The 27,812-nt window shown below is 39.2% G+C and overlaps 3 protein-coding genes across 3 annotated transcripts; 1 reads left to right on the top strand and 2 right to left on the bottom strand.

The window, feature by feature from the left end:
• Window positions 1–191: 191 nt before the first annotated feature.
• On the top strand, window positions 192–6,427 carry LOC104442324 (ABC transporter E family member 2). Its single transcript, XM_010055711.3, has 13 exons — window positions 192–338; window positions 432–578; window positions 1,904–1,989; window positions 2,069–2,166; window positions 2,270–2,387; window positions 2,471–2,560; window positions 2,947–3,251; window positions 3,340–3,535; window positions 3,620–3,805; window positions 3,912–4,181; window positions 5,141–5,386; window positions 5,751–5,885; window positions 5,970–6,427. Exons 2-12 carry the CDS (start codon window positions 476–478, stop codon window positions 5,868–5,870), a joined length of 1,818 nt encoding a protein of 605 aa, XP_010054013.1. The 5' UTR covers window positions 192–338; window positions 432–475; the 3' UTR covers window positions 5,871–5,885; window positions 5,970–6,427.
• Window positions 6,428–7,658: 1,231 nt separating this feature from the next.
• On the bottom strand, window positions 7,659–11,156 carry LOC104442325 (pentatricopeptide repeat-containing protein At4g19220, mitochondrial). Its single transcript, XM_010055712.3, is given in 2 exon segments — window positions 7,659–8,372; window positions 8,375–11,156. Coding segments are annotated over 2 exon segments (2,952 nt in total). The 5' UTR covers window positions 10,860–11,156; the 3' UTR covers window positions 7,659–7,905.
• An 851-nt stretch (window positions 11,157–12,007) lies between these two features.
• LOC104442326 (long-chain-alcohol oxidase FAO4A) lies at window positions 12,008–17,865 on the bottom strand. Its single transcript, XM_010055713.3, has 3 exons — window positions 17,397–17,865; window positions 16,386–16,655; window positions 12,008–14,084 (listed from the first exon to the last, which is right to left on the bottom strand). The coding sequence occupies exons 1-3, from the start codon at window positions 17,679–17,681 to the stop codon at window positions 12,225–12,227; spliced, it is 2,415 nt and encodes an 804-aa protein (XP_010054015.2). The 5' UTR covers window positions 17,682–17,865; the 3' UTR covers window positions 12,008–12,224.
• Window positions 17,866–27,812: the final 9,947 nt, after the last annotated feature.

The following is a 27,812-nucleotide window of genomic DNA, read 5'->3' as shown; positions in this document are numbered from 1 at the left end:
GGAAAATTAATTTTGATGGAAATATATTTTGGGAAAAATAGTCAATACCCAAGCACTCATATATTAATGCTATTGACCAACATACATACATATATAAATGACAATATTTGGCAAAAAAGAAAGCCACAAAAATAATATTGGACGCCACAAGGTCGGCACATCACCGGAGCGGGTCGGGGAAGGAACGGGTCGGACCCAGTAGGGGAGAAAACCCTAGGCGGAGCCGCGGCTCATCTCTTTTACTTCTGCTCTCCAGCTTTGGCACCACGCCAGAGGAACGTTCCCAGCACACGCACGTCTCCTTCCTCGATCGCCGCTTCTCCCTCGCAGTCTCGCTGGTAATCATCTCGCCTCTTCCTCCTCCCTTTGATCTTCTCGTCTGTTGGGTTTTCCCGCTCTCTGACGATCCGATCGGGTGGCCGATTCATCAGATAGCGCCTCAGGAGGGAGGGAGGGGGGGACTGCCGTGCGAGAGATGGCGGATCGGCTCACGCGTATCGCTATAGTGAGCTCCGACAGGTGCAAGCCCAAGAAGTGCCGCCAGGAGTGCAAGAAGAGCTGCCCCGTCGTCAAAACTGGTTACCTCTTTTTGTTCTCTCTCTTTCTCTCCCCTCCTGCACGAGCTGTGGAAATTGCCGATTGATTGATCGATCGTTTGGTGACCGGTGACGCGAGTTCCGGATGGTATTTTGAAGCGAGGGGTTTTCATTGGAGTCTCTTGTATGCTTTGATTGGTTGTCGATTGGTGGAGGTCTTGAGTTTTGGTCTTTGGACTGTTCATTCGGCCCTTTTTCATTAGTACTCTCTCTATTCGATCGGTTTAAGCATATGGAATTCTGTTTTTGGTCTGTCTATGGTCCATTTTGGAGGAAAAATTGTCACTTTAGCTGCTGGAAGTCTGTACTTGCTAGAGTTGCAACTCTTATCTATTTAATTTTTTAGTACTTGTTTTGGGAGGTTTAGTTTAATGGTAAATGGTGGATATGACAGTAAGAAGTGAGGCTGCAACGATATCTTTAGTATCCATATTGCTGTAAATGGTCTGAATTCTAGTTTCTTTCAACAAGCCCGAAGCAGGGCATGAATGGCTTGGAGATGAAGTGCGCCCATACTATGACCCACGCCTTTGTCATTTCCTGCAGTCATGGATGAATCAAATTAATATAAGAGCAGAGTGATGCAGATCACGATTTGTTAAAGATTAGATCTTACGAGCCTTTGTAATTTGTGCAACTGTAGGACATTCCGAACTTGAAAAATTTCTAGCATGAAATTCACTGATTCTGGGTTCATCTATTTCACACCAATGTTTTGAGGAATGAGTTATACCGAGTCTATGATGAATTTTTATAATGAGATAATGATAACATTGCTTTTATTGAAAATGTGTTGTGTGCCAATTTTGACTTAAATTCATTGACACCTGAAGCATTTATAAATTTACAATTGTTGAATCATAGGTTCATGTAGAATTTTTCGTGAATTTTTAACGTTTGAACCATTATTTAGACTTTAGCAGGAAAGCAAAAAATTGCAGTTTTGCCATTTATAACCCCTAACAAATGCGCCTTTCTGATCTATTCCTGAGAAAAGCATTTTCTCCATTGGAATATATTGGCTGGAAAAAAGTCTCACCATCAATTGTTTTTTCTTTCTGGAAATATTTGATGATTCCAACCATGTCTATAAATTTGAGGGGCTTACTGCCAGCTCCTAGCCTAATGGCTTGCAAATACAATTCTAGGGAACAAACTGTATGAGAATTCGTGGCTTGCTGTCTCTATGATTTCTTACCATCAGGCACGTAGAGACGCGTAGTTTTGGTGATGACTTTGAACATATCGTGTCTCTTTGTGGTGGATTAACATAGTATTTAACTCCTATGGTGCTTGTTCATTTGCAGGTAAACTGTGTATTGAGGTTACTACTCAGTCAAGGATTGCATTCATTTCTGAAGAATTGTGCATAGGATGTGGTATATGTGTCAAGGTGTGTCATGGTCTCGTGTTTGCTGTTAGATTAGTTGTACTTGTGGTCAACTTCACTGAACTGTGATTTTATTTTACAGAAATGCCCCTTTGAGGCAATTCAGATCATAAACTTGCCAAAAGATTTGGATAAAGATACTACTCATCGATATGGACCAAACACATTTAAGTTGCACAGGTAGCCACCGAATGCAATTGGTTTGAAATTGTGGTTTTAGTTGCCTCATGGGTTGGATTCTCTGCTATTGTGTATGGTGAAGTCACAGGATTTCTTATTACAGGTTGCCAGTCCCCAGGCCAGGTCAGGTTCTCGGTTTGGTTGGAACAAATGGAATTGGAAAGTCTACTGCCCTCAAAATCTTGGCTGGAAAACTGAAGCCAAACTTGGGTCGTTTTGATGTATGTTGTCTTTAAATGTACATGTTCCTGCTGCTTCTGGGTTCCTTTTGGTTATCTGATGTCCTGGACCCTTCCTGTTGCAGAATCCTCCCGATTGGCAGGAAATCTTGACGTACTTTCGTGGGTCTGAGTTGCAAAATTATTTCACCCGGATTTTGGAGGATAATTTGAAGGTGCGGATGGACTTGATTCTGACTGTTTTCTTATATGTCCATGACATATTATAGCGATGCATATTTTAATAGAATACAGCTAGAAAAATAATGTTAAGGTTATAGAACTTGTCATAGTAAACTGTGTATGTCCTTTAAAAAGTTTATCTGGGGTGGGTTCTAGTTGCAGCTACGCATGGGAAATTATATAATTGAGTGTACTAATCTGCCGCCTGTCATTTAGTTGTTTCCCTTAAGATTCACTCTCCTAGATCGGGTTGTACTTGAACTACTGGGCTGTTCCTTGTCATTCCAAATAATTTATGCTGGGGATTATCCTGAGTGTGTCATTTCTTAGCACTGCATATCGCTTTTTCCTCCTGCTAATGTGTAATCTCTATAAACAGGCTATTATAAAGCCCCAATATGTTGATCATATTCCAAAGGCTGTTCAAGGCAATGTGGGACAGGTGCTTGAGCAAAAAGATGAAAGGGATATGAAAGAGGAACTCTGTGTTGACCTTGAATTGAATCAGGTTAAAGATCGAAATGTTGGTGATTTATCAGGTGGAGAGCTCCAGAGATTTGCCATCGCTGTTGTTGCAATACAAAATGCTGAAATATATATGTTTGATGAACCTTCAAGTTATCTCGATGTGAAACAGAGGCTCAAAGCGGCCCAAGTTGTGAGATCCTTGCTTAGGCCTAACAGGTTTCTCTTTGTTTCAAAACCTGTTTTGTTTGCTTCCTAAATTTTTCATCTGCATTTTGATGTGTGATATTCTGTTGATGCTTCTCAGCTATGTAATTGTCGTGGAGCATGACCTTAGCGTCCTCGATTACTTATCAGACTTTATTTGCTGCCTGTATGGGAAACCTGGTGCATATGGAGTTGTAACCCTTCCCTTCTCTGTTAGAGAAGGAATAAATATCTTCTTAGCTGGATTTGTCCCCACTGAGAATCTGCGGTTTCGTGACGAGTCTCTTACTTTCAAGGTGTTGATTCTATCACTTCACATGGATATTGTTCATTCTGGTGTGGCAGACTTGTATAATTCTGGTTGTTGCTTTTCTTCCTAGGTTGCTGAGACTCCACAGGAAGTCACTGAGGATGTTGAGACTTATGCACGGTACAAATACCCCACTATGACGAAAACTCAGGGAAATTTCAGGCTAAAGGTCGTGGAGGGTGAATTTACTGATTCACAGATTATAGTAATGCTGGGGGAGAATGGTACTGGAAAGACCACATTTATTAGAATGCTGGTAATGAATAGTGCTTGTTTTAGTCTCATCCTCCGCTTCTGTCGCTTCTAACATATCAATTACATACTGTTCACCCAATAATCATGCCAAGAGTTATGGTTTGTAGGCTGGTTTGCTGAAACCTGATATCGTTGAAGGCGATGATGTGGAGATACCTGAATTTAATGTCTCTTACAAGCCTCAGAAGATCAGTCCCAAATTTCCAGCTTCTGTTAGACATTTGCTGCACCAGAAAATACGGGATTCTTATATGCATCCTCAATTTGTATCAGATGTAATGAAGCCTCTTCTCATTGAACAACTGATGGATCAAGAAGTTGTGAATCTGTCTGGTGGAGAGTTGCAAAGAGTTGCATTATGTCTCTGTCTTGGAAAGGTAAATCATCTTAGTAGTGATGGAATCTAATTGGTGGGTCCTTTATAGGGTTTATTTTAGACAAAATCCTACAAAATTGCAACTTTTGAGTTGTCAAAGGTAGTGCCATGTTTTTTCTTGAAGGAAATGTTTGATTGCACTGAGCATATGTATGGCATGTTCCTGAATGTGGACATTGGAATCAACTTAGCATTTGCTTTGAGTTTTGAAAAGCTTTTGCATTGAGTTTCTGGACATCTTTGCATTGTTTTCCTTTCACTTGATCCTCTCTCAGATTTTCTCTCATTTCTTTCCTTTGGGGGTCTGGAGAAGTGTAGATGGTTTGTGCACCATTGCATCATACCTATATTGAATTGTGGTATGAGAGTTTGTAGTTTCCACCCTACCTGACATACGTCATTTGACATTTTCTGGTAGCACTCAAGCATTGTAAAGCTTGTCATAATATGCTTTGTACCCAAGAAGCATTAGCAATGAGTCCTGAGAATATTATTGCTTCTGCAGTTTTTTCATTCAAGTTTATGCTCATTTTCTGAAAGCTCCAAAATCCGTAGCTATTACTGATCTGTGGTGTATCTATGGGGACCTGAGAATGTTAATGACTCACATCTGGTGGGTAGTGGCGGAGATTAAGTTGTTTCATAGGATACCGGCTTGAAATTTGTATCATCTTGACTAAACTGTTGTATGTGGCTGCTGTATTGCAAGTGGTAGATGTAGTTTAGTCTGTTCTGGCTGCCTCATACTCATTAAGGCGCACATGCTGGTGTTTCGGATATTTATAATTTTGGTTCTCCCAACCCCTTCTTAATATGAAAGCTTTGATGCACGCCTAAAAATGAGTGATAATTTTAGAGATTGGGAGTTCCTGTGCCTCTTGTCAATACAGAGTGAATAATGTAACCACGGGAATGTGGATGCATAATGGTATAATACTTTGTCTTGTTTGATTTATGCAGCCGGCAGACATTTACCTAATTGATGAGCCAAGTGCATATCTTGACTCTGAGCAGCGTATTGTTGCTTCGAAAGTTATCAAGAGATTCATCCTCCATGCAAAGAAGACTGCTTTTGTGGTTGAACACGATTTTATTATGGCAACTTATTTGGCTGATAGAGTGATAGTGTACGAGGGGAGGCCTTCGGTGGATTGTATTGCCAATTCTCCTCAGTCATTGTTGACAGGGATGAATCTTTTCTTATCAGTAAGTATTACCGACCACCTTTTCATGCTATGCCTGATGCTAACTGTGAAAATTGCTGCCAAAATCTTTAGAGGAGGATAAGAGAATATAGGAAAGATGTTATTATTATTATTTACAGTCATCAGTATGTTATTTTGTACTGAATATGATAGAAAAGTAAGGTTGTAGTTTAGTGGCAGAATCTCAATATGGTTACTTTTCAATTTTTTGTGTCTACTCCTTTTTGACATTTCCGATTTTGGTTGATACTTCTTTCAAAGTCCATAATTTCTACCTGCTTTCCACTCTCCCCTAAAAGGGATGAGAAAAAAATCAGGGAATGTGCTGATTTGCTCTTGTTCATGTTTTCTCTATGCACTTGCAGCATTTGGATATCACTTTCAGGCGGGACCCGACTAATTATCGTCCAAGGATCAATAAAGTAGACTCTACCAAGGATAGGGAGCAGAAATCAGCGGGATCCTACTATTATTTGGATGATTAAGATCCTTGTTGGCAGGTTTGTCCAACTCAATCGTGCTCAAACATCAGATAGTCCTTCACTAGCAAACTTAAATTTTGGTTGGTGGTTCTGCATTTGCAGTTCTGGGTTGTTTGAAGCTTTTGAAGGGCACATGAAGGCGATGTGGCAGACAGTGCCATCCAAGAGTTGATGCTCTTTTTCTCGAACAGCTTGCGGGCCCCTTCAAGGACGCTGCTTCAATACAGTTGACCCTTCAATATGCCTTCTCCGTCCACCATTTTTGTTTCTGTTGTCTGATGATATAGTATAAAAAAAAATGCAACTTGGTTTTATCACTAGTTGCATTAAATTGTTTGCTTGGTGTTTGAAATTTGTAGAGGAACAGGGAAAGATGTGAATCTGAGTATAGAGGGTACGTGCCTTTTGTTTTGCAAGTGCTCCTACTTTGCAGTACTTGGCTGACACCCAAGAGCGCCCATTCTCGCTAGAGAAATAAAGCGCACCTATATGAATTTTTTGGTCTCGTAGCTTCTGAAGAAGTCATTTTTTCTATATACTAGTAAGATTGCTTGCCGGTATGCATGAGTTGGTAACGTTATGAGATTTTGCATTTTTGAATGTTGGACTCTGGTTTCGTTTTTCTTTTGTTTTGGTGAGTGTGGCTCAGGGTTTAGCTTTGAAAAGATGTTAGGGATATCGTTTGGGATGATGACACAACAAATTGAGTTCTTAATTCTTTTCATTCAATCTAGTATATGAACTTTTCAAATGTCGGTTAATTATGAGATTTTTATTATACTTGCGGATGCAAGATGCCAATTTAAACATTGAAACTTTTAAATAACCATTTATTATTTACATAGGCGTCTAATGTGTTCTTTTGAGGTGATGTAACATTGGCTAAAAGAAATAAGACGGCTGAAATTGCCTACGTCGGTACTCTCTTCCTATCACTCAATAGTTAATTATGCAAATTAAGTTACTAATTCGGTTTAAATTTTGCTGAGTGATCAAGTTGCATTAGCAAGATTCATATGGCACGACACTTTATTCAAAGGTCTGTAAATTTATAGAGTCGAAGTACGTCATTGTTTCGACCGAAGAAAAGAAGGTACTTCATTGAAAAAAAGAAGAGAATTTCGATATTTGATAGTAAAATATGCAACAGTTCGGAGTGCTTGCAGTCTTTTTTCCCATCGTTTAATGACCGGGCATGATCTAGAGATCAGCGGCCCGAAGATTTACTCAACGGTGGAGAAATTTTGTACAAAGTCTGAAGTTGAATGTCGAAACCTAACCGAGGATGTAACCAAATTTCCAGATGAATATTACAATAGACTGGGCCAGTGCAACGGTATAGGAATAAAGTAAGTCTCGTCATGAGTCTTTTCATGCCATTGCTTCCCGCATTCTATAAGTATTAGGTACTCTTTTTCCTTCATCTTCTCGTTCCATTTCTAAGTACTCCAAAGCCTGTTTTAATCCAGGTTTTTGACTAATCACATCTTGCTAGAGCATCCAAACTTATCTCAAATGAGTCTCTCTCATCTCATCCTCACTCAGTCCCGTATACTCATTTCAAATGGATTCATTTCATACGTAGTCATTACTTATGTGCCAAAGGCAATGAAGCATTCAGATATCAAATGCACGTACTTTGTGCATAATGCTTAAACGGTCAGACATTTGGTGCCATAGAAAAATCGCTAGCCTTGATCGGATTTCTGCACTCTTCTTTTCTCCCATTTGTGATCGGAAGGAAGGTTCCTTTTTCGTGTTCCCCGGTTCCATAAATGGGCTTCATGTTCCTTCCCCTTAATTCTACTACTTCAATGCTGCTGCATCATTGTAAAATTAGGTGCATTACAAACAGATTCTTATTAGAAATATCTTTCTGTGAGCGAACATGATCTATCGACTGTTTACGGCACACACTGTGTCATCCCTAACAATATAACATGTGTCCATAATAATTGAGAGTGAACATGATGCAATGCAAAATGGTGCCTCCATCCCTAAGGTTCCATCATGCTTGGTGGATCTTCAACCATCCTTTCTAGCCGATTTCCACAAGGCTGTACCCAATCGGCTTCCTTAATCCTTTCTCTTGAATCAATTTGCGCAACTTCACAGCGTCAATCCATTCCCCTGCAGCAGTATACATATTTGACAGCGCAATGTAATACCCGGAATTTTCGGGTTCCAATTCAAAGAGCAGCTCTGCAACTTCTCTTCCTATCTCTATATTGCCGTGGTAGTTGCAGGAACTTAGTAAAGCGCCCCAAATGCCTGGCTTGGGCTGAGTCTTCATCTTCTTGATAAGTTCATAAGCCTCAAAAAGCTTTCCCGAACGGCCAAGCATGTCTACCACACAAAGATGATGCTCCGTAACAGGTTCAACTCCATACTTGTCCTCCATATGCTCATAATACCAAAGACCTTCTTTAACTAATCCAGCATGAGTGCAAGCTGATAGAAGGCTTACAAAAGTGGTTTTAGTTGCTCTTATCCCAGATTCACACATTTTTCAAAAAGTTTCAGTGCTTTCATACCATCACCATGGTGCCCATGGGCAGAAATCATGGAATTCCAAGCTGCAATGGAATGCTCAGGCGAGTTTCTGAATACTTGAAGAGCGACATCCAGTCTCCCACAGTTGCTGTACATATCAACAAGAGCTGCAGATATAAAAGAATTCTCATGAAACCCTAATCTGAAAACTCGAGAATGAATTTGTGTTCCTAGCCGCATGATGCCAAGCTGTGTACAGGCTGAGAGAATGTTGACGACAGTGATCTCATCATATTCAAATCCAAGATGTCCAAAGAGTTCAACTGCTTCCTTAGCAGCCCTGTTCTGACACAATGCAGAAATCAGACAATTCCATGAACATAAATTGCTATTACTAATGGCACTGAAGACAAGTCTTGCACTGGCAATATCTGTGCATCGTCCATACATAGTAATAAGCGCATTACACACACGGGTGTCTGATCCTATAGGAGTTTTGAGAGCAAGCCCATGGATCAATCTCCCCTCAAGAAACAGCTCAAGATTTCCACAAGCTGACAAAACATTGACAATTGTGATGGAATCAAAAGAGACGTTATGTTTATCCCTCATTCTATTAAATGCTTCTAAAGCTTCCCAAAAGAAGCCACTCTTTGAGCAGCCTGCAATGAAAGTGTTCCAACAAGTGAGATCTTCATGAAATGAATGCGTTGTCAATAATTTCCATGCTGCTCTAATATCTCCATTAACAACATACATGTACATGACAGAATTTAAAGCAAAAACTTGATGTGAAAATCCAAGTTTCAACTGCAGACAGTGGATTGATTCACCAAATCTGAGGTATTCAGGGGAATTACAGGAAGGAAGAATGGCTAGTAGAGTAGGCACGCTGCATCCTGAGCACCATAGCAGCATTTCTTTGAATAGACTTTGAGCTTTCTCAGATAGGCCATTCTGGGAATAACCAGAGATCATAGTGTTCCATGAGATCAAGTCTCTCTCTGCAGTGGAGTCAAACAAAATCTCAGCTTTCCTCACAGCACCACATCTCATATACATATCCATAAGACTGTTCATCACCCGTGGATCAAGTCCCATCCCTCTGTGAATAATGGAGCCATGAAGTGTTTTTCCCTCTGTCAGTAGCATGGCATCTGCACAAACTGAAATCAGAGTAAGAAGAGTCACTGAATCAGGCTGGATGGACACTGTTAACTGCATTTCATGCAGAAGATCAAAAGCTTCCACAATCATTCCATTTGAGGCATAACCATCAATCATTGTGTTCCAAGAAATGACATCATGGAGAGTCATTGCTCCTCTAAAAATAGCCTCGGCATCCTCAATGTGGCCACACTGAAAATAGAACGCGATAAGAGAGTTGGCAACCGAAATGCGGGGGCTTTTGTTGTAACCAATTTTGATTGCCAAACCATGCAAAGTACTCCCACAACTTAGTTCTCCCAATGAAGCTGCAGCTGAAATAGCAGACGAGAGACTTATACTGTCCCCCATTTTATCAGACAGTGCTCTCTCTCTAAAGTAGTGTAGGCACCTTTTAGGATTGCTGTTGTGAAGACATCCACTGAGTATCGAATTCCAAGCAATATCATCCCTACAACTAACACCGGCGAAAATGCTCTCTGATGAGCTTAGATCACCACATTTTGCATACATATTGATAAGTGCATTACACAGCGAATTATCGGATAGCATCCCTGACTTCATGCTTAAGCTGTGAATGATACGACCCTGAATAAACTGATTTGTGCGCGTGAATATTGACGAAACTATTAAAAGAGTAGTGGACTCAAAACCACTTCCACCTTCCATCATCTTGACAAATAGATCCAGGGCCTGACCAGAACACTGGTTATCAGCCAAGGAAGTGATCATCGCGTTCCAAGTAATCACATCCTTATCGGGAATTTCATCAAACAAAGCTCGTGAAGCAGTCAGGTCTGCAGCTCCTGAGTAGGCCATGAGCAGAGAGGTTGCAATGGGCAAGTGAGCGAGAGCCCCAATCTTGAGGGCCGAACAATGGGCAATTGAGACACCTTCTTTGTCACCTCTCATGGTGGACGTCTTGACGAAACCAAGAACTCGGTGAAAGCGGCCATCTCGCGAACGCCATTCTCGGTCAGCCATTTCGTCGAACATGTTACAGACGGAGGAGAAACCGACAGATTGCAGCAACGCACGCTGAGATTTGAGCATGAGAGAAGCACGGGGTCCGGGTGGAAACTCATATCTGCGGACGAGATTAACATTTTCAGGAAACGAGCGCACAAGTGTAATCCTCAAAGACGAGTTAGCCAATGTTTTCCTAGCAGCCGTATTCTCCGCTTCAGTGAGCACCACCTTCGCTTCACACGGACGAAAGCTGGAGACTTTAAGATCGGGTAGCAAGCAGATGCGCTTGGACGGTCGCGCTCGAGCGGAACGAGCGAGAACCTTCGAAAGGAACGATGTTGGGAAGAAGCTCCAGCGACCCATGAACCATGCTCACTGGTCATTGAGTTCAACCGAGATGGGTTGTTCGACTATATGCTGGGGAGTTCACAGAGAGCTTGGAAGACGATAGATACCGAGAAACAAGGAACATTCGCACGAGACCCACTTAGGAAAACTGTCGGAAAAGCATAATGGCTCCTTCCTGTTTTTCCTCCGAGGTCAGCAAACAACGGAAATGCGCGCCATTGAAGTTGGGAGCCGAAACTGTCCGAGACTCCTAAAGGTAAGGGCGCTTCTCAGGTGCGCCCAACTGGCAAATGCCAGTTTTTTTTTTTTGTCTTTCCCTCCTATTCTCTTTCCTCTATCCATGGTACTGGAATTGATTATATTTACGAGGGCTAATATCACCAAAAACATCAAATTGATATACCTGCAGTAAATTAATTACCAAAAATCTTAAATCGGTATACTCTTGACAAATTTATTCTTCGTTAGTTTCCCTTAAATTTTATTCATTTAATTTGTGGAGTTGGATGACAAATGATAGTTAACGAATATATTAATTTGGGTTAAAATACATGAACTCGCTAGAATTTGCTTTTTCCTCTTTTTTGGGTAAGCAAAGAAGCTTACCAGACAAGGGACGGCGAGTAAATTGGACACCTTTATCAATGGGTGGTCTCAGAAGAACTGAACAAGTTACCAGCGGTTGAGTTTATGGTCCAAAATATGCACATTTTTGGATGTGTAACTCAGAAAATGAAGCTGCTTGATTTTACGTTTGATCTCCGGTTGAATTTACGTAGAGTTTTGGTTTGAGGCTCCTTGTTTTGCTGATATCTGAGAACGGCCGAACTTCTGATATCTGAAAGGGATAGAAATCTTTATCAGGACTCGTGTTATGGCAATGTGCGCATGGCACAGACTGCAATTCTGTATACGCAACGAGCCTCTGTTTACTCATACCAGCCTAACCGAGGTCCCTTTAAACCTCCGTGACATTCCGGTCTCATGCCTGTAAAATTGTAAATGACAATTATCTGAGAAAGTGGAAAAACCTCCGATTAGGAGCAAAAAAGATGGGGAGTTTCTTTTCTGCTTCCTTTTCATTGAGGATCAAAATTATGCCTGCGTGTCTTTTGGTACTCTTGACTTTGTTATCCTAAACGACAGGTTGATCTGCGACGATGTTGGGAGGTTACCTCGCTAGATTTGATCAATTTAGGCAGACAAATTACAGGGAGTTTGGTTGGTTGAAGAAGCAGAAAATACGGCAAGAAAGCAAGGCAATCTTCCGCAATTCTTTTGCTGTTGCGCACCCAGTGCGCACCAAAAGCTTTGTTGCAATGAGAGGTGAAACTGAAAAGCAAGAGAACGAAAAGAAGTATGCGATTGTGTACATGACGATCAATGTCTGCTCTTCTTCCTCCTGAGAGCTTCAAGGACCGATTGTGCGGTGCAGTATGCGATGGCCTGGACGGTGACCATTGGATTCACGCCCAGTGCCGTTGGAAAAACGCTGGTATCGGCCACATACAGCCCTTCCACTTCCCACGTCTCGCCCATCGGGTTCACTACCGAGCTTCTCGGGTTGGGGCCCATCCGGCAGCTCCCCATCTGGTGGGCAGAGCATATTGGTGTTGACTGGCCCTTTATCGGCCTGGCGCTCTCTTCCTTCACAAACCGCTCGAACTCGTGGTAGCTCACTTGCTTCACTTTCAGTGTTTTCCCTTCGTTGTGGTGCGTCCCAATCTCTTCGGCCCCGGCTGCTGCCAGTATCCTCAGCACCTTCTCGAGCCCTTTCTGCAGATTGTGCTCGTCCGTGTCATCCATCTTGTAACTAATAGAGGTCGATGATGCGATCGTCCCTGACCCTTTATCCCTAGCAAGCGCAAATAGATGGGCTGTCCTCGAGAACTTGGTCATCCTTTCTTTCATGTCAAGGCCGGACGTCCAGGGCATTAGTACCGAAAACATGCCCGGGTGCAAAGCCGGGGTCTGAATCACTGCGCCATACCCAGACTTGTCAAAATTCCCTACAACTGGGGACATTGCCGTCATTATTCCTCCTTCGTAGCTCTTCTTCTCCTTCTCCGGCCACAGATCCACTGTCTTAGTGTCTGGGAAGTAGCCCCACGCCATTGCCACCGGATGGAGATGCAAGTTCTTCCCGATATTAGGATTTTTGAGGCCGCTTCTCTTTAGCAAAGCTGGTGTACCAAGAGCCCCACATGCCACGATGGTGACATTGGACTCGACGATGCAGACCTCCTTGAACCCATTATGCTCAAACTCGAATGCGACCCCGGTCACAGTGTCCCTCCCTCTTCCGCTCCGCCTTGTGTGCAGGACCTCAATGGCTTCGCATCCGGGGAGGATCGCCCCATTCCCAGATTCCACTAAGTCCACCAACCATGTCTCTGCGGTGCCCTTTTTCTTCCCATCCTTGCAGCCCAAGCAACACCAACCGCAATAGTGATCCGCGGGTGAGTTCCTAGGAATGTTGCTCACAGGATAGCCCAATTCCTGACACCCTTTTCGGAGCACTGCATTGTTGAACCCTTCTTCGCTGATTGCTGACTGAACTCCCATTCTCTTGCAGACGACATCCAGTGCCTCCTGGTACAACTTGCTGTCGAACAGCTCTAGATCATATTTGTTCGACCACTCGTTCATCACATGCTGCGGTGTCCTGAGGGAGGCGGACCAGTTGATCGTGGAGCCCCCTCCAACGGTGGACCCCGCAAGTACCAGTGTGCTCATATCTTCGGTTGCCACGAGACCGCCGGAGAGGTACATTTGATCCATAGTAGGCCCTTCGAGCAGGGAGAGATTGCTCCTGGCACAGTAGCTTCCCTTTTCCAGGACAAGCACCTTGTGGCCTGCCTTTGCAAGCACACCGGCAACAACTCCCCCGCCCGCACCAGAACCGATCACCACTGCATCGCACTGGATGCTCAAAGATGGGAAACGAGGCTTCCGTACATTATGGTTTGAGGGACAGATGAGGACGGGGAAACCGAACTGCCGGAGACTTTTTGTGACGATGTCTTGTGGGTGCACCATTTGGATAAGACCTTGATGAAGAGGTCCGGAGATAGCTTCATCTTCATAACAATTCTTGGCTTTCGCTTGTTCTTGGCCTTGCTGTTCATCTGCTGAGACTTGGCAAGACATACGCTTTAATTTCTTGGAGTTTTCGAAATCTGGATCCGGTCCGGCATAGCCGATCGCTTTCCAGGAAAGGTTGCGATCCTTCTCGTCGAGCTGAAAACAAATTGACACTCATCATTCTCGTAGAATCTCAATGCCAGCTGGTTAGAAAGAATGATTAGCACTGAAAAAACTCTCTCCATTTTTCATTCAAAAGGAGGGACAAAACACACCCGTCTTCCTATTCTACAGCTAATTTACTGTACTGGATCAAATCACTTATGAGTGAGGAAAATAGGCCTTTCCCAATTCGAATCATCACTAGAAATTAACATTTGCTTCCATGCTGCTGCATTTTCCTACTACTATGATTGATATGTTCATCAAATCAAATTTAGAGATAATATCCATCTAACCACTCATAAAATCACTATATATATATATTATATATATTTCATCTTCTTCTTTTTTTTTTTTTTTAATAAATTATTTCACGGTTGTGCAAGCGTTACTACATTTGTTGAGATAGAAAGTACCAAAAACATGGGTTGAGTTAGAGCAAGTAGGAAGCTAAATTTAATAGATTTGGCCTTGGCAGGTTCTGCCTTAAAGCCTTGGAATATGGCATAAGGGGGTATTAAACCGATAGGGACCAGGTTCTAACAGCAACAGGGACTTTCATAATGGACATGTGCTTAAAAAACAACAGCATACGACTCAAAATCACTACACAGGATAAATAATTTTTTTCTCTCTTTTTATTATTTTTAATGAATTTACTAAGAGTGAGTCTTATCTCTGTCTTGCAAATTGCAGCCGAAACATTTATGGTGAATCATTAAGTTTTTTTGTTCCGGGAGGGATAAAAATTCTGCAGAGTATTTAGATGATGGATCTTAATAGTTTGGTATCTCAAGCTATCTTGAATTTTAATTTCAAATTCCCAATTTGTGGAAGGGTCTTTCTCTCTTTTTCTTTCTCTTTCAGCTATCTCCCCTAGATGAAACATAAATTGTGTGGACACTTAATTCGAATCCGCTCAAAATTTCAAAACAGTTGATATATCAAATTGAACATTCACCTAACGACGTGACCTTTTAAATTAAGTGGAGGTGGGATCATATAATTTCTCATTGCCATTTACACATATAGAACATATACTATATGGATCGAGTGTTTTGATTTTCTTGAGATGTTATTCTATGTTTATAAAACAAAAGCTAAAATCGTTGGACTGATTGAGGATGGTACGACTTCAAACGTACCACATGTTTAAACGATGCACAGCACTGTTTTTCTCCTAAACATTCGATGAGCAGTTTATAGACGCACGACTTATGGTGGAGCAAGTATTTATCTTATCTACATTTTTTTAGCATTTATTGGCGAAGCTGATGGGTTTGGACACCCTTGACTGGAAAAAGATGCTCCCACCCCACCTGTCTCTTAGTTATACTCCTTTTTGTAGTCGATTATTTTTTTCTATGTAGTCTCTGTCGATTTTAATGCTTTGTTACCTACTCTGGGGACATGTAAGATAACATTATCGATTGCACTTTTAATATGCGCTGCATTAATTTTTCTTTTTTGAATCTCTGACCATAGCCATAATTCCACTTCCTAAAGTGTTAGGTACTTACCGACCAAAAAAAGAAAAAAAGAGTTTATGTACTCTTGTTGACCAACTGCATCACGTATTCTATATAAAACTACAGAGCCCACCTTATCAATTGGAATTGACCTAATCCTTATCTTGCCATTCCCCTATAATCTCCTGCCGAGACAGTCGATTTAGCTCATGAACTTTACTTTACTCCTTGCTTGATTAGTAGTTCAATGATGAGTGGAAGGATAATTTCTACTCCATTTTTTCACGGAAACATAATTGACTAAAGTAAAAGTTAAAACTAGGTTTAGTCGTTTGTTTATGGAAATTAAACAATTCGAGATATTTTCCAGAAGGTGTTCAAGTAAGTGAAATGTAACTATCAATGTCATCATTTTTTGTAAATATTTAATGACTTCAAAATGTAGCTACGTATTTCCTTTTTGTGTCTTTGCCACATTCTATACGTATACAACTATAGTTAGTTGATCAAACAAGTAATTTCCAGAACACAGGTGGGGCTACAGAAATAAATAAGAAAACAACGGCACAGAAGAGGGGGATAAAACGGATTGAATTGGAAAAGAGCAATGCTTATATCAATTTGTCGGTTATATTCGAGGCTTAACATATCTAGGGTTTTGATATTCATGACGAGGACAGGCCCGTCAGCGAACCAACTCTCACCCACTTCCCTTATTTTTCATACAGTACGACACGGCTCGATGCATTTTAGTGCTGTGGCCGGTTTTGGAATCTTTCCCTCCATTACAAGGTAAAAAGGACATGGATTCAGAAAGTGTACGGACCTGAGTGAAGAAGACGAGGAAGGTGAGGAGCTTGACGGTTCGCGCGAACATCCGGAGCACTGGGAAGACGCTGCGAAACCACCGCCTCGCGATCTCTTCCCTCCGCCGCTGCGGGATCTCGGAAAACCTCTGCACGTACGGGAAGTGGCTTGAGAAGCATTTTCGGCCGCACAATATGAAGGTCCCGATGCATGTCGAGAGGAGCCACAAGGTGAGAGGGAGCAGCCAGAGCTTTGGGTGTTTCATCCTCTCGCTGACGAGCCCCCCTATCTGCACGAACAGCACAAAGGATAAGCAAACCCGACAATTAGGACTAGGGTATCAAAGCCGATGGTTGTTTGGGTTTTATTTTGTTTTGCTTATAAACAATTAACGTGAATAGAAAGGCCTATTACGTCATGCATTCCTAGTCGGAGGAAACCGTACAGGCAACACACCGATCAGAAGAACGGTCGGAGGGAGAAAATTTCCCCCAACCTTCGAGCGGAGTGAATGTAAGCATGGCCCGAGAAAGGAGACGGGTTAAAGTACGAATCTGCGTATTCATTTGGGTCTTGTTCTGCGTCTTATTTAATCTATGATGAAGCGAAGCAAATTGGCTCGACACAATTTAGGAGAAGAGAATGAAGGATGCTATGTTTTAGCCTGAAAGAAGAGGAAACAAAAGCAGAGATAATGATAAGCGTGCATTTGATACCCATTGCCATCAAGCCCCCAAGATTTTCACAGAAATTGCATTAATAATATAATTCCAAAGAAAGGCCACAGCCTTGAATGAAAGATGCACTAACACGGATGCCTCATTTGGGAGGTGCACGAACATTGTTTGTCCAAAACCACATTCATTCTCGACCATAATGCCTCCTTGATGGGGAAAAAAACCAAACGAAAGTCTAATCTTGTTAGACTACCGACACAAACTGTCTGGAACAGTACTTAAGCACTGCGATGCAACATGGGCCAACCATTTGCCTACAAGAAAAGCAAAATTTACATAAACAATCAAGTTACCTTCTCCGGAGTTCCGGCCATGGAAGCTGAAGTTTGATAGAACTTAGCAACCTCCTCATCGCCTTCGCCTTCGGTGTCCGAAGGATGATGAGGGTGAGCAATGGAGGGCAAGAAAGTGTCGCAGAGAGAGGTCAGAGTTTCCATCTGACGAGGAGAGAGGGAGTTCACATAACTGACTCGCCGTCCCTCTCCTCCTCCTCCTCCAAACTTTTCGTCATGGCCAAGCTCGATTGCCACATTGTAGTGATCATGACTGCCTCGCAGTTTTGCGTCTCCTTTCCCCATTCTCTCTCTCTCTCTCTCTCTCTCTCTCTCTCTCGTGGCAAAGCTTGTGAGAAAAATGGCGAATCGGGTCCTCAATTATAGTAGCAGGCACTGCATTAAATGGATGTTGGGGGAGAACTGGGGACACAATTCACCACAAAATTAAATTCAATCCAGGATCAATTTCTCCCCCGAAACTAAATCAACCAAAATTCTTGTAGCCCCTAGTAACAATCAGCAATATATAGCCTCACTTTTTGGGCACAAAACTACATGAAGCCACCCACTTTCTATTTGTTATTTTATTTTCTTATTTTTTTTAATTTATTTAATGCTAGCTAGGCCCTACATGAAAGTGGACCCAGCCAACAAATCTCCCCCTCCACCTCATATGGGAAGGTTTGTCATGCTCGTTTTTCTTCTACAAGTGTTAAGTTTCACCATGGGTAATACCTTGGTCATCATGTCAAATCTATTATTGTTGGTGTGGACTTTCTCAAGTAGGAAAAGCTTCTCTTCTAACTTCTTTTGGATCCAATGATGCTTCACATCAACATATTTCGATTTTCAATGCAATATCGGATTCTTGTTAAGATAGATAGCACTCATGCTATCATAATATAGAACAAACTTCTCTTACTTCCAACCCTACTCTTGTAGGAATTTTTGCACTCACAAGAGTTCTTTACCTCATCCGGTAATAACGACATACTCCACTTTGGTTGTAGACAAATCAATACATTTTTGTAATCTTGATTGCTGTAAAACAGCTCTCCCTGTAAAGATCATTATATAACCTGATGTAGATTTCCGAGAATCAACATTACTAATATAGTCCGCATTCGAGTAGCCACTTAACTCAGACTTCACATTTCCATAATATAAGCAAAGTATAGAAGTGCCTCTAAGACATCTCAAAATCCATTTAACAACAGTCCAATGCTTTTTACTTGGATTAGAGAGAAATCTACTCACAATACTAATTGCATGAGCAATATTAAGTCTTGTACAAATCATGTCATGCATCAAACTACCCACGGCCGATGTATAAGAAATTTCATTGTCTCTTTCTTCTCTTTTTTTTTTTTTTTTTTTTTTTTCACTCGAAGGACATTCATTACTACTCAACTTGAAATGGCCTGCAAGTGGAGTACTTATCGATTCACATATGTTCAAGTTGAATCTTTCAAACACTTTCTCAATGTACCTCTCTTGAGATAGCCAAAGTTTCTTCTTATTCCTATCACGAGTAATTCTCATACCTAGGATTTGCTTAGCCGAACCTCGGTCCTTCATTGCAAAAGCTTTACTTAACTCATTTTTCAAACTCTTGATTTTCTTAACATCATGCGCAACAATCAACATGCCATCCACATAAAGTAGGAGGATAAGAAAATCATTATCTAAGAATCTTTTTATAAAGACACAAGAATTGGAGTTTGTCTTATCATATCTTTGTTCAAATTTCATATACCATTATCTTGGCACTTGCTTGAGACCATATAAGCTTTTTTTCAATCTACATACAAGGTGTTCCTTGCTTTCAATTTCAAAACCCTTCGGTTGCTCCATATATATTTCTTCTTATAGGTCTCCATGAAGAAAGCCTGTCAATTCATCAAGTTGTCCAATTTCTAAATTCAAATTGACGGTCAACCCAATAACAACTCGAAAAAGACATCTTTACAAACAATGAAGAATCTCTTCAAAGTCTATACTCTTTTTTTGACAAAAGCCCTTCACAATAAGCTTAGTCTTGTATTGTCATTGTAAACTATTTTATTCCATTTTCAACTTGTACACCCACTTATTTGTAAGTGTTCTCTTACCCTTAGGCAATTTCACCAATTCAAATGTGTGGTTCTCATGTAAAGATTTAAGCTCCTCTTGCATGGCTTCATACCACTCATTCGTTTGTTCACATGACATAGCCTCTTCATAAGTTTCTGGCTCTCTTACATTAGTGAGTAGCACATACTCATGTGGTAAATATTTTTTAGAAAGATTTACGTTCTCTTTCAGATTTTCTAATTTGAAGTAGGATAAGTTGCTCTTGCTCAGCTATTTCACATGTTTCGGCTGAAGAATCAACATTATGTAAGGATTCACCATCTTCATGATTTCCATACACTTTTCCCTCATGGTTTCTATCCACAATAGGAAGATTTGGGCTGAAACTAACCGAACAGTGAGTTACATGTTTCTCAACCTTGTTGATGTCTTCATAGTTTGATGCTCACAGAATACCACATCTCATATTTTAATGACTTTCTTAGCAACTGGATCCCATAATCTATAGCTAAACTCTTTATGTCCATAACTCAAGAAGATACATTATTTAGTCTTGTCGTCAAGCTTGAATCTTTCATCCCTTGAAACATGTATAAATGCCTGACAGCCGAACCTTTTTAGATGGTTGTAGGAAACATCTTTGCCACTCCAAACCTTAAGAGGAACCAATGGAGAAAGATTTATCAAGTCTATTGCCATTCTCATCGCTTCACCCCCAAAATGGCTTAGGCAACCTCGCATGAGAGAGCATAGACCGAATCCGACCATTTATTATTCAGTTAATTCTCTCCGCTACTCTATTTTGTTGTGGTGTCTTCGGAACAATCTTCTCAAGCTTGATACCATAATCCCTATAATAGTGTTCAAACGGCTCTCTATATTCAACACTGTTGTTAACTCGAATACATTTAAGTTTCTTCTCGGTTTATCTTTCCACGTTAACATGGAATTGCTTGAAAGTTGCAAGCACTTGATTTTTAGATTTCAAAGTAATAGCTCACACTTTTCTAGAACAGTCATCAATAAATGTCACAAAATATGATGCACTTCCAAGGATTCTAGCATCCATGCAACAAATATCAGTGTGAACTAAATCAAGTACATTTGATTTTATATGAGGAAAATAATTATGAAATGAGAATCTATGTTGCTTACCTATAAGGTAATGAGTGCATTCCTTTAATTTTTTCTCCTTCAGAGGTAGAAGGTTCTTTCTAGCAAGAGTTTCAAGCTCTTTGTCGCTAAGGTGACCCAGCCTCATATGCCATAAATTAATCGATGAATCATCAACTGCATTTATGTAAGTTAGCTTGTATGGTATAGAGAGAACCTATCTTCTTACCCTTTGCCACTATCATGAAACATTTAGTCAACTTCCATTTACCAATAAAGAATGAATTGCTATAACCATCATCATCTAAAGCACTCGTGGAGATCAAGTGAAGTCAAATATTCGGAATATATCTCATATTTTTCAAAAGCAAGTTACATTCGACATTGATTTCCAAATAAACATCTTCTGTGCCAATAACCTTGGAAACACCACTATTTTCCATTCTAATACAACCAAAGTTGCTGTAGCGATAAGAAGCAAAGTAGTCACGCCATGAGGTAACACAAAAAGAAGTTACGGAATCAACAACCCACGTAGAGTCTTGGCATGTAAGGTTCACATATCCGTCATCATGTACGAACACAATATCACCATTGGATGCAACCACCGTCGTAGCTTGTTTTTTTTTTTTCTTTCTTTCGATCTACATTTCTATCATGGGATTTATCTCTCTTTGGCAGCTAACACTCTTTTGCATAATGTCTCATTTTGCCGCAATTATAACTCTTCACATTTCTCCTCGATCTCAATTTAGACCTTCCTCTTGACTTGCTTGGTATCGTTTCTTTGAAACATTCTTGATTGACTTCTCGCTCTGTTTTCTATAACAAGAACATCTAATGTAGAAGTATAATTCAAACATTTTCTTATTGTTTCTTCATTGAACAAACTTTCTTTAACCATGCTCATGGAAAGCACACCAAAAGGAGCCAAGTTGTTTAATGCCACAACCAAGGTGTCCCAACTATTAGAAAGAGTACCAAGTAATAAGTATGCTTACTTCATCACCAAGATCAATCTCAAGATTTGTCAACTGATTTACAATATCTTGAGATACACTCAAGTGTTCCGCCATGTTACTCCTCTCCTTATATCTCAAGTTCACAAGTTACTTAACTAGAAGAGCTTTATTTATGAAGTTTTTCTCTCATAGAGATCTTGTAATTTCTTTTACAAAGTGTCTGCCTTTGTTTCTTGAGCAACATGATGAAACACACTATCATTAATCTATTGTCTGATAAACTCAACCGTTTTTTGATTCAGACTCTCACATTATTTGTCTTCTTTATCTCCTTTAGCTTCATCACCCTCAATCAAATCAAACAAGTCTTTACAATATAACACGTATTCCATCCGAGACTTCCAAATAGTATAATCCAAGGCATTTAACTTAAACCACTTTGTTGAGGAGAACCCGAGGACAAAATTCACTACAAAATTAAATGCAATCCAAGATCAGTTTCTTCTTCGAAGCTATATCAATCGAAATTCTCTTAACCTCCAGCAACAATCAGCAATATATAGCCTCGCAATATGCGAAATGATAAATAGACAAAGTAAATAACAACACTAAGAATTTAACGTGGAAAATCGATTACAGGAAAAACAACGGACCGCCCAAAAAAAATACACTAATCACTAAGAATAGCATAATACACAAATGATTCTTCTCTAGCCACACACTAGATGCTCAACATTAACATTACAATCTTATTTCATTACCATATAAGTAGATAAACAAATTTGGAGCAAGAAAACCCTCACCCCAACTAGAGAATTCGGAGATGGTTCTCAACAAATGAAAACCACCAACTCGTAACTTTTAGTTTCACGAACAACATACTCAAATTTGAGCTAATTCCATCAACGTTTGGCTTTCGAATCGGGACCACGGAGTTGTAGCCTTATTCTTTTCTTCTCTTCTCCTTTGTTTCAGTAATTTCTTTTTCTCTCCCCCCTCACTTTTTGGGCACACGACGGCACAAATCGACCCCACTTTCTTTTTATTATTTTCTTTTCTGTTCTCTTTTTTTAATTTATTTAATGCTAGCTGGGCCCACATGAAGGTGAACCCAACTAACAATGGAGAGAAAAGAACAAAAACAAAAATGGTCGTATCTTTGCTTCTCAAAGCCCCGTTCATACGCCAAGTAGCAGTTGGCGGGCATTAACTGTTGCACTTGGAGGGAGAGAGAGAGAGAGCGGCGTGGAGAAGATGACGAATCATAATTGTGGATCCTAGCCTAGCTACGCCAACGGAAAAGAGGGTGTGAACTGAGGCAGGTATCATATCGAAGAGGCCTGACGAGCTTCTAGCATATGCGTTATCCCAATTCATCCCTTCATTTAATTTTCATTTCTGTGACCGTCCAAACCAAGTGCAGCTCTAGAGCAAATCTAATTAGAAAGCGCACTTGCTTCCTCAAATCATGTGGCGTTTTTGCATTGACCAGAAAGCCCACCTCTAATAGATACAAGGGAGGAGTAACACGTGATGAGGCTTGGTTGGATACCAGCTCAGATCGAAATGCAAGAATACAATTTCGAGAAAAACAAAACTGAACGAGATTGAATCATAATTTTGAGCCAACTCAAGCCAAATCGATATCTTTTCATCTTCGGATTGATCCACACTATCGTAATAACCACAAGAATGGATGTAGTGCATAATCTTTGCAGTGTCAATTATGTAACCTCAAACATAGATTCTTTGTTGCAATAACAAGTTTAGGCAAATAATTTTCTGTGTTTGTGTATATAAGTATGCTTAATTATATAAATATGGGAAAAATTCATTATTTCAGAATGTCTGCCCGATTAAGATGATGAAGCAGGTAATTGAAACGGTCGTACTTCATTTGTTTTGTCTATGTAGCACAACCACAATCTATCTTTACACCAATCCACTTGACTATTCGTACTCTAGCTTGAGTCGTCGTCCGAAATGGTCACTTAAATTAAATTAGCAAAAAAACCCATGAAAATCTAAAATAATTTTTAGGAGGCAGCTGCCAACTGCTCCTTCATAACTCATCGCAGCTGCCGCTCAATAAATTGACTCGCGATACTCTCCTTACTCCAAAATCTGTGTGCGGTAACGCCGTGTGGCCTTATTGGTTATTGCAAAGGCAGGTTGGGGGCGATGATCCCCTATGAAGCACCGACATTCTCAAAGAGCCTTCATGTCATGTCGGACACTTCGACACGTGTCCGACACTCTCAGATACTCGGTCAACACGTGTCGGAAAATCCGACACTTGGTCAATTTTCTCGATACTTTTTTACACTCGAGTTGGAATTCTGAATCTCACTTCTTCTGATACACAATTTAGCCCTTAATTTTTTTTTCTCCTCTTCCAACATATCTAACATGCGAGTTCAGAATATGGATTGTTTATTTTTTCTCCAAGTTTTATGAATTATTGAAATAAAGTTGAATTTGTCAAATTAAAATAATGAATGATATTAATAAATGATGAATTAATGTTTTTAGTGCATATCCATTCTAGGCTTATTTATTTATTTATTTACTTATGAATTTGATTCAAATTAATTTAATTGAAATAATAATAAAAGTAATAATTTATTATGTATATATAAAAATATATATTTAAAATAGAACGTATCCCTGTCGAAATTCTCTGTTTTTTTAGAAACGAAATGTTGGCGTATCGTATCGTGTTGTGTTGCATGTTGTGTGTTAGTGTCGATGCTACTTAGATGATCACTAGGCTAGCCTTTGCTGCTCCATCTGAACCTTAAGTCAACCAAAATGCTATTTTTATAAAGACTATAAAACAGTCTGTTTGGGACCAAAAATAATAAATAATTAGTAAATAGTATGAGGTCCATTTCTTGAAAAATTTATAGTCCACAAGAGACTGTTATTCTCATAATTGCTTAAAGACTATTATGCTAACATGATTCATATACATTATATACATACATTATATACATACATACATACATACATATATATATATATATATATATATATATATAAAGAAAATGTAAAAATCATTACAAAAATAAATCACAAACCAACAAACACCTGAAATCAATGTTTTAATGAAAAATAAGAATTTTGGTTAGATACTGTTGATACAATATTAGACCCACAAATATTTAGATAGACTTTAGTCTTCTATGAAAATGCCAACTAATTATAATACAACTTATAATCTTAAAGATATTCTTAATAGAAATCAGAAAATTCAATCCAGACCTATTAATATAAATGCCTTAATAATGAAATAAATCAACAAAAACTAGAAATAAAAGCTCTTAAAGATACCCAAGCCTAAATACAAAGAGAAATTTTGGCAATAAAATCTAAAATGGAGAAGGATAAAGAAAAAGAAGGAGAAAATCCAACTGATAATTTTGATCCTAATTTTTTTAATGACTTTATTAGAGATAACATCAAGAAAATGGATAATAGATATAACAATAAAAATCAATGATAAATTCACTATGAATACCATAGCACTAGCTTATCTTAATTGCATAAGAAAACGGTTAGTACTAACGGAATATTTTCACAAAACCATAGAATCATTAAAGTCAGCCTTAGGAGACCAACTTAGGATAAGTTACAAGTTGCCTGAAGTTTCAGTAATAAAAAATCAAATATCTTATAAAATATATTTTCTTCTAGTTAAAGATATGAGACAAAATGTGATATTAGGAACGCCTTTTATTAAGTTAATCCAATCCTTTTCTGTCACCAGCAAGGGAATTGAAATACACACTTTGAATAAAAAGATTACTTTCAAATTCATCACTAAACCACATATAAGAAATTTAAACATATTACAAGAACATTCACTTGCTGGAATTCAATTGTCTTATAAAAAATAAAGAAGATCAACTTCAATATTTAAAAGATGATTTAGAGTTTAGAACAAAGATTACTTGAACCAAAAATAAAAGAAAAAATTGCTTCTCTTCAAAATCACATTGAACAAAATATATGTTCTATCTTGCCTAATGCTTTTTGGAAAAGAAAGAAACATATTGTGAGCCCACCATATGAACTGGATTTTTCAGAAAAACAAATCCCTACAAAAGCTCGACTAACTCAATTGAATCGAGAAATCTTACAATTTTGCCAAAAGGAAATTTAAGTTTATTAGATGAAAAACTAATTAGGAAAAGTCAATCATCATGGAGTCGCTATACTTTCTAAGTTAATAAAAATGCTGAACTAGAAAGGAGAGTACCTAAGTTAGTTATTAATTATAAATCCTTGAACAAAGCCTTACAATGGATTATATATCATATGAAATGAGGATTTTGGCAAATTTAATTAAATGAATCAGATAGATATAAAATAGCTTTAAAAAAAAATACCTTTGCTTCTATCTAGTTGATCCTTCTGCTTTCAAAATCGTAAAAATAGATGCTTCAGATATAGTTTATAGAGGTATTCTTAAACAACTGAAAAACAAATAATACAATGTGTTTCTAAACATTGGAATCAAACCCAACAAATTTACTCTACCATAAAAGAAGAAGAAGGTATTAGCCATTGTTTTAGCAATATCCAAATTCTAAAGTGATCTTTTAAATCTAAAGATCTTTTTACATATTGATTGCAAATAGGTAGAAAAAGTATTACAAAAGGATAACCACCAGTCGTGGTGACTCTGCTAGGTAGGCTTCAGTCCTTTGAGAGAAGGTCAAGAGTTCGAAACCCTTGCAAGCGTTGCAAGGGGGCTGGCGGGCTATTAGGTGATTGACGTGTAGCGCCGGCGTGGTGGTTTCCCCGCTAGCATCACCTGGAGGTTTACGTGGCGGCTGTCGGCCAAAGTAATTCTTCCAGCACAAAAGAAAAAAAAGAAAAAAAATGATATATTAAAAAAAGACAAAGGCAAAGCTATTGCCGAAACTTCAGAATGACAATCCCAATCACCAACAATAGATCAATTCTAAGCTTAGTCAAACATAATGAAAGCTTAACAATCACCCCCACTATTACCATCATCACAATCACCTTAGCAATTGCAAATATGGGTAGATATAATTAAAGCCCAACAAACACCATTACCACAATCAATATCCCCTCATTTTACCCTATATCTGTCTCCACTACTTACATAAGCAAAACTAAAACCGCTTCGTCACAACCACACAAACCTCAAACTAGATTACAAACTAAAAAAATCACTATCCTTATCTGTTCTAATCAAAACTTGGGCAAACATTGCTAAAAAAAATCCATCAAAGCAAATTAAAATTACTTTAAACCCATCACCATTGGCCTCTCACAATCCGAAAGACAATCACTTAAAAGAATAACTAGTGAAATTGACATAAAACCACCTCATTTCTCTATGATAGCAAAACCCTCTACCCTTACTACCTTTGTAATAACATCATAATCTTTAGTCAAATCACAGTTCATCACTAAAAGCCAATATCACGACCTCATGACAGTTGAAAGAGAATTTCATCATGAAAATCCAAAAACTTATGCAAAACATGTTTTTTTTTCCGGAAAATTGGCATTACCCACTAATTGATTTGTCAAAATCCAAAGCCTATTAAGAACAAATCTTTGTTGAAACCAAGTCTTTCTCATTTAAACATTTTGCATCATCAGAAAACCCAAATAATATCATTCATTCAACAGCCACGATCCTTCAAGTCATACCACTAGAAATGTGGAAACTCAATTGTCATACCCAATTATGGTTCGAAACCAGATTAATCACCAAATTACTATATCTTTAACCTTCACTTATTGGGATTATCAAGAAGCCTGGTGGAATGCCTTTTTTCTGCTAAAATGAAGATGGCCACTATACCTGGCCTTCCTATTTCAAAACCGATTTCAATACTTAACAATTACCTTTATGGTTCAAAAAATGATGGAGTCATTTTGGCCATGTCATTGAAATATTACCTCTACAGTTCAAAACTAGCTTAAAAATCTTTCACACCCATTTCAAACCAACCAATCATGAATAAAAGTTTTCTAATCTCATGCACTTTTTTGTTAATTTCCAAGTCTCCTAGGTAATTTCTTGGAATTCGATTATCATCAACTCTCTCACTCTTCACATGTCCAACACCTACTTACAAAATTCAAAATTAAGTGGTGGGACAATTTTAAATTCATAGATAACTTTTCTGAGGAATCAGTTATAAGTTGGTTAAATCAGCGAAATCATCAATCACCTGATCACAAAATTAGCTGAATTTCTTTAACGAAAATCAATGGCTCAAGCCCATTTGGCAGCCAT

Source organism: Eucalyptus grandis, chromosome 2, assembly GCF_016545825.1.
Source record: "Eucalyptus grandis isolate ANBG69807.140 chromosome 2, ASM1654582v1, whole genome shotgun sequence".
Taxonomy (NCBI): Eukaryota; Viridiplantae; Streptophyta; class Magnoliopsida; order Myrtales; family Myrtaceae; genus Eucalyptus; species Eucalyptus grandis.
The sequence above is the reverse complement of the archived record's forward strand: the minus strand, read 5'-3'. Positions and strand labels throughout refer to the sequence as shown.